The following is a 7,681-nucleotide window of genomic DNA, read 5'->3' on the forward strand; positions in this document are numbered from 1 at the left end:
TAATTGGCATAAAACTAAGTACACTTACCAATCTGAGGTAAGGGTAGTAAGAAACATTTACCTGCTCACATTTCAGGCAAAATTGGAGTATGGGTAGGGTGGCCCATGTGGGAGGGAAGCAGAGAAAAAAAGCTAAGAATAGGAGAACTAATACATGTAGAGCATGGGGGAAGAAAAAGTGAGTTTGTTAAAGTGGTAAGGTTTCAAATTTTCTTGATTGCTGGGAGTCATGAGAACAGCTTGTGTTTAAAATTGCAGGAATATTCATTGCACTGAATTCTAATATCCAAGAAAAACAAAAGAAAAATAGGCTTTGGTTTCAGGGTCAGGGAGCTGGTAAAAGTATCCATTTCTTGTGCTGTTTTGCTCCTCTTCTGTCTTGTTTCTTCCACCCCCTGGTGCCCTCAATTGCAGGTTTCAGGAGTTGCTCCAGTGAAAGGCCTGGAGTGGTTCTGTGGGCTGTGCTGCCTGGGGAAGGATCAACATCCTTCCTCAGTCTTAGCTGAGGGATCTCACTGTTATGGCAGCAGCAAGTGCTGACTGAGAATTTAAGGTATGGGCAGTCTCGCACAAAGAGGAGTGTGCCATCAGTGACTATCCCAGTCTAGCATCCTCTGGCACCGGGTGAGTCCTCTCCTTGATCAAAACAGGTGGTTTTGATTTCTTTTTTTTACCACTACACTGTGCAAGCACTGTTTCTCTTGCTGGACTTGGAAAGAGCTGGCCCTCTGTTTTGTCACTCATTGAAAAATCACACCCAAAACTTAGTCCTTTCCTTCTCTGAAAAGTTCACTTGTTTGTTCTTGTAGGAGATTGATTGTTTCCACTTACTTGACATGCTTGTCTTTAATCCCCAGACACATGTATTCTAGTCAACTGTAAAATTGTATATCAATATAATTTTAATACTCCTCTGAAAATTGATTCTAAAATCACGTGTTGGGTTCCCCATCTCTTTCCTCAGTTATTTTCAGATCCTGTGTGTTTAGTTTAGTTTAGCAGGATTTCACTCTTCTCTTTTTTTTTTTTCCCTACCATTAATAAAGTTTCTGCAGAATAAGTGTGGCCAATACTTTCCTCCCTTTACTTGGATATCTCACTGCTTTCAGTACATTTATAAAAATACAGTGAATTAAAGCATAGTACCAAGTCCTAAGAAGAATGTCCCAAAAGGAGCAAAATCCACTACACGGTGTTCCCAAATTATACTGTTTGTTGCAGGGGTATGTTGAACACTGGTAAGAGCTTATGCATCTGCTGATGTGGACTGATGAAGTTACACATAATGGAAACATTATAAGCAACAAAGCAAGCTCTGTAATTCTGTGGTGGAGAGACTACACTGAAAACCATCTGCAAAACTGAAGAATTTATATGGCAAGAAAACTGGAAGTGCTCACAGGGAACAGAGGTGTTAGAAAGGCTGGTTGGAAGTTGGCGAGGATTACTGCAAATTATGAAACACTTGAACACAAACATGTGTTTGATCATGTGGAAGCTGTCAAAATTCCAGTTACCCACTGCGTATAGGGAGAGCATGCATCAGAAGAGAGACATTATACCATTTACACAGGCTTGCTGGGCAGGGGGTGGTTTTGCCCATCACTGCATTTGTTACAGCTCCATTACTTGACAAGGCTTTTCCACCTCTGAGCGTCAGCAGCAGCTGAGAGCATTACAGTTGCTTTGGTGGTGCAACTGAGGGCTGTGGGCTGGGGGTCACAGAGGAATGGTTTCTGTTGGGTGGTCAGACCCTACAGGGAGGCAGAGGTGCATCTCAGCACCCTGGGGACTGGGGCTATTCTGAAAGGGCATCTCCATCTCCCACAGGTAGTGGGAAGGGGCAGAGAGGAGGGGGCCTTGGGAAGTACTTCACTGCTTCTCTGTATAGAATGAAGAAGATTTGTCTCAAATATGTTCATGTGTGCTTGGAAAGACAAAATTAAAGTAGGTGGTGTCTTAGGAGACCTGTGGTTTGATGTCCGTCAGTGGTTGCATGTGTCTCACCACATGCAAGTGTAAACAGCTGAATAAGCATATTTCAGTAAGTGTGTGCACACAAGCATGAATGAAAAAGTAATTCTGCACAAACCAGTACTTCATTTTTGCTTGCTCTAGAATGTCTTAATTTTGAACTTCTGTCTTGAATTTCCTGGATCCTTGCAGCACCAAATTCAGTGTTTTTCAAAGCTTTTTTAAATTTATTTTGTTTGACTTTAAGCATTTCTGGATTCCCAGATGTTTTTCTCAGTTTTTCTGTCAAGCATTCTTTTGGTCTACTTGGCTCTTTCATTTGCATATCAAAGAGAGTATTTAATTAGTTCCTTATTGTTGCTGTTCCTATCTTTCTGTCCTTTCAGGAAAGGTTTAATCTACCTCCAGCCATGGTTTTCTTAAAGATATTCTGCAAACTAGCTATAAATAGTTGGGTTTGCTTCAATAATAACAAAATAAGTAATTTCTGCAAGTTTCTTTCCCATTATGGGGAAAAAAGGACAATGAGTCATTGTTAATCTGCAGGTTAAAATTGAAAAATCCTTGTAAAGAAGCTTTGTTCATCTCAGGTAGGAGTATTGTTATGAAGAAGCAAACTGGCACACCTACCATTTGTCTTATGTAAACTGTTGCAAGGGGGATGCAAAAAATAGATATGCAAATGATCCCCCAGCATTACTACATGATCTAAACTACATGATAATCTTCTTTCAGTACTCTTCTTTATTATGTAATAACTAGGTTTCAGTTCTAAAGCAGAGTGCCCTTAGAAATAAATTTTCATCTTTAGAAACAATATGCCTTTTTTCATTAATTGGTGTTACAGAAAATTAGGTTTTCTGTTGGCTAGATTATTATTAAGAATTAGATGTCTATTCTCAATAACTTCCATTTCTTGACTTCTGGAAAACTGGAAAGTTAACTGCCTGTGACATAAGCTGTAATTGGCCTGACAGGGTACGTTATTCACGTGTGACATTAGAGGATGGGTCAAATGCATTGCACAATAATTCTACAGTTTGTTTTCATTACTCTCCTGAAAAGAGGCCTGCACTTCATTACATTTATTTACTTTAAAGTGTAAATTTACAAAGGCTTATCTACAGTGTCTGTGGGATTCTTCTGCTGTGGATTTAATGTAAATAATGAGAGCAGTGTGCTATCCTTACCCCCATATACAGTCTAAGTCAGGGTGGGCTCCTCTTGAGGTCAACAAGAGGGCAGTCTTGAACATCTCTTTGGTCTTTTGTTTCCAGTGGTCAGGTAATTAGTGGTTTTCATTTCGGCATTAGTTGGGCATTGGCAGAAAGCTCAGAGCCTCATCTCTTCTTTGGTTTTATTGAATGGAGAAAAATACAGAGAAGTAGACTGCATTTAAGAGATGTATTTTTTTTTCCTTCCCCTGGTTTATCTGTTTGAAAAAGATAGAAAAAAGATTATGTTGCCTTACTGTAAAATGAGAAAATTGTTGAATTAAGGGAGAAATGTAAATTGAATTGTAGCTACATTTCTTCACATTTCTCTGATCTTAGTCACATGTGTGGGCCAGAGAATTAGAAATCCTGTTGAAACCTTAAAACCTGCCTCATATGTTTCTGAAGTCAGGTGCACAAGGTCATCCTGCACCTCTTGGACTCAATGCATGGGCAGGTGGGATACTACAGGCAGGTACATCTGGCTGACACTAAATACTTTACTTGAGTTTAAAAGGAGGAGGAAGCAAAACTAGTATACTTGGGGGGAAAAAAAGAACTAAGCAAAAGCATCACTGGGGCTCAGGTCCCACCATGTAATCTAATAGAAGAGGATAATTCAGCCTGAAATAGCTAAGGAGGAATCTTGCTTTCAAGTATAAAGTAGCATTTTATTGTGTAATTTATGGCTTTTTGTAACCTCTTTCCTATACTTCAGGCTAAAAGCCTAACATAATGGCTCAATGAGATAAGCTTTGCTTTGTTTTAACCTTGTGGTGATAATTTCCAGTAAGGCTCTCCCTAACAGTTTAAACAGATGACCAAAGCAGAGAGGTAAAAAAAAAAATCAAAGGTGTTAAACAGCGCATATGTGATGACAGCTATAGAGCTGCCAAAAAAACCCCAAAAAACCCCAAACCAAACGAATTTCTAGAAATAAGGCCAAGGAATTATGCTGCTAAGAAATCATGCTGAAAGAGCTGCTCGAGAGGAATTACTTGCTGCTACTGATGCCACATCAATAGACTTAGTTATCTGTGAACATGATGAATGTTAAGGTAAAGCAATTGCAGCCAGTTAGGAATATCTCTGAATAGACTATTTTCCGCAGTGCCATACTTGTTGCATCGGTTTCTGTTGGAGTACTATCTTTGCATTGTTTCTTATTGCACCTGATCTTCTAATGAGTGTATAGTAGTGCTTTTCATATGTACATTAGTCAACACCTTTCCCATCAGCTTTTGTGAAGCTATGAGGTGTTGCACTGATGGCAACTAAATGTGACTCTATTGTTACAGAGAAAGAAAGTGATTAAAAGTTACTGCAGAACAGGAGCAGTGGGGAGAAAGAGGTATAGGCTTCTTGCCAGCAGAGAGTCTTTTTATGGACCGTTAGGCAGAAGGTCTTTCCAGTGACTTTTAACTTCAGATATTACAAGTTTCTTGCTGCATTGCTTTGTGGTGATTTTAGGGTATTGTTTTGTAAAACTGGCTTGTGTGCTTGCAGGACATAATTTTGAAAAACCTCTCGTAGGCACCACTGGTTCTGTTTCTAGACAAGACCTGGCTATGCTTTCTCTTTAAAGTAACTCTCTGAGGGAGAATTATTGTAGTTCACAAATACTGTGCACAGTAAAAAACAGCAGTAAAAAGACTGTTGGGTGTCGTAACCATGATATTGTCCATCTTGATAGATCCTTCTTTTATTAACTTCTCATGTGTAATTGTGCAAATCTGTATCTTCTGCTGGCTCTGTTTAACTGCACTGTGCATTTATAATGTTTCATTGTCTAATGGCAGTTCTTGCAGAATGTAGTGTTTTCATCGTGGTAAAGTTCCAAGGAGATAATATTGAAGAAGAAAGTTGAAGGTTTCTTTATTTTGCAAGACTGAACTGATGTAAAAGCGAAGGGGGAAAAGAATACTGGATTTGCAGGACCTTCAGAACCCATAAATTGCTGAACTCCCTATAAGCAGCACATGGTCAACACATTACAAAATCAAGCTATCACATTTCATCTATACAAAATAAGCATAGTATACTGGCTGTTAATGTTAAGAAGAAAGAAAAAGGTAGTTTTAGTTGTAATGAAACTGTTTCTTTGACTACAGCAGCCTCAGTTTTCTACTGGGGAGAAAAAAGGCAATTGTTTAGCACATTTCACTTGAGGGATAATTTGAAACTAGTGAACCCTTTCTCTTGAATAATTCAGATCTGTGTGTGTTTTGTTTCATAAAGGGCTAGCTAAATTGAGGGGGGACTAAGTTAAATATAAAAGTGAAAAAACAGTTCCTAAAGGATGTCTAGTTTTGTCTGAGAGTAATTCAGACCAGAACCTTTGAACTGAATATGTACGTATTATAAGCATCTTACTTAGTTGATATTTTATCTCCTGTTTTTCATTTAAATGGGTAACTTAAATTGCAAAACAGTTGTTTTTAAGTCTTTTAGGGGCACTCTAGAGAACTGGTCATATTTAAATTTGATTGTTTGCTATCTCATTTTTGAAAAAGAAGCCTCTGCCTGCATTATTTATTTACCTTAATGCTTAATCCTTTTTTTTCTGTAGGATTGTGGAAAAGGGTTACTACAGTGAACGAGATGCTGCTGATGCTGTTAAACAAATTCTGGAGGCTGTTGCTGTGAGTATTGTCATCATATGCTCAGCACCTGATCTTTGACCTTTAGTGGTTCAATAAATACTTATGTGTGAAACAGGCAGAATTTATTGGAGACAATCTACACAAGTTCTCTCCTATAATTAATGTTGTATTGAATTTTTTTTAAGGTAGTGGCACTTTGAAGGGCAAGAAGTGACTTTGGATGGCAATATTTTTAATGCACTAAGTCACCTGTTACAGTGGAGTGTGTTCTCTGTCCAGTCTCTGCTGTGGAATTCAGCACTGGTTGTTTTAGCTCCAAAAGTAACTTGAAGTCACTGACACTTGCATAGCCTTTCACTCATTTTGTTTTGATGAGTATGTCATAGTAATTTATTTGGAGCCTTAAACAAAAGAAAGTGCACTATTTTCATCCCAATTTAAAAGAATCAGCTGAATGTGTTAGCTGGTGTGAAGAGTCACAAAAATTTAAGTCAGAGACCCCTGCAGAATATTGCCATGAAAATAGTTATGCTTCATTTGCAGTTGTTGCCTTAAGGTGACCCATCACAAGTTTTGCCACTATGGAGAAGCATTTATAAAAAAAAGGCTCTTTGGAAGGAAGGGGCCACAGCACTAAGCCTGCCAGAGTCCAAGAGATGTTTGGACAGTGCTCTCAGGCACACGGTGTGATTCTTGGTGCTGTCCTGAGCAGTGCTGGGAGCTGGACTTTGATGATCCTTGTGGGTTCCTTCCAACTCAGGATGTTCTATGATACAAAGTGTGGACTACTGTGAAAAGTGCATAGTGTAGATTGCAATATATCTAATAAAAAAACAGCTCTTCTTGCTCATCATATTGCATATACATGTTCAGAATGAAAGTAATATTGAGAGAAAGCAGAATAAGAATTGGTGCCAGTAGTTTATGCAGTTTCTAATATACCTTCTTCCTCTATATTTTTTGTGATTTTCAAACTATTTTGTGCAACTATTTCACATTCTGTCACTTTCAGAAAGTTATAAAGATTCATGAGGCAAGAAGATGAAGGCTTCCAGTGTCTACATAAATGTTTCCGTACATTATCTGTTCTTCTTAGTCACTTGTAGCTCTTCCATCTAATTTCACACCAGACATTCTCCAAAACAGCTATCAGATGCTGGGAAAGTACTTAAGAAATTAATTTGTCAAATATCTAGTCTGTTTACTAGCATTAATCACTTCCGGAACAGAAGAAGGGAGACATGTTGGACAAGGAAAAAGTATTCCAGTTGGGACTCTTGAAGGCTTTCAGAAAAGTAACAATATAGAGGCAATTTTATTTTGTGAAACTAAGATGTTATCAAGGCCTCAAGAGAGATGGATACTAAAGATTTTGCGTTCTGCTGTGCCTGACAGTCTGACTTCAGAGCCAGCAGGTGATATTTTGGATTTTATCCAGTGGCACTGTGTGGTTGTCAGCAGCAGATGAAGGTGCTTTGGGGTAAAGCAGCCAGGTAGCAAAAAGACTGCAAAGATCTTGGAGTCAGAGGTGTGTAAGTAGTGCAGATGGAACTTGCCTGACTTTTGGTATATTTCCAGACTGTCAACCTTTACAAATAAAGTACAGCTGTTGACCACATGGGGAAAAGAGAGGTCAGCCTGAAGGGCTCATTTGAAGGATCTGTACAGATCATCTGAGGAGATAGTGCCAGAGGAGCTGTCCCTGAGAATGGGCTGGTGGTTGTGACTGACCTCTGTGGAAGGTGTCTAGAGATGAGGACATTACTGGTTACATCAGTAATTCAGCTAATGAGAAGGAACAGGCCAATTTGGACATATTTCCTTGGGATGATAACAAAATACCTGTGCTGGTTTAAAAGTTAACCAGCAAGGCAAAATGAACTCAATTCA

General features: G+C 38.8%; 1 protein-coding gene across 1 annotated transcript in view; it reads left to right on the plus strand.

Annotated features, from left to right (window-relative positions):
* Positions 1-7,681, plus strand: part of CAMK4 (calcium/calmodulin dependent protein kinase IV) — a 141,235-nt gene that overhangs the window by 85,423 nt on the left and 48,131 nt on the right. Inside the window, exon 5 of the mRNA XM_027671155.1 lies at positions 5,758-5,830. Coding sequence (XP_027526956.1) covers positions 5,758-5,830 — 73 coding nt within the window. The remainder of the gene's footprint in view (positions 1-5,757; positions 5,831-7,681) is intronic.

This window comes from Neopelma chrysocephalum, unplaced genomic scaffold, assembly GCF_003984885.1.
Source record: "Neopelma chrysocephalum unplaced genomic scaffold, ASM398488v2 Primary Assembly neopelma1_97034, whole genome shotgun sequence".
Classification (NCBI taxonomy): Eukaryota; Metazoa; Chordata; class Aves; order Passeriformes; family Pipridae; genus Neopelma; species Neopelma chrysocephalum.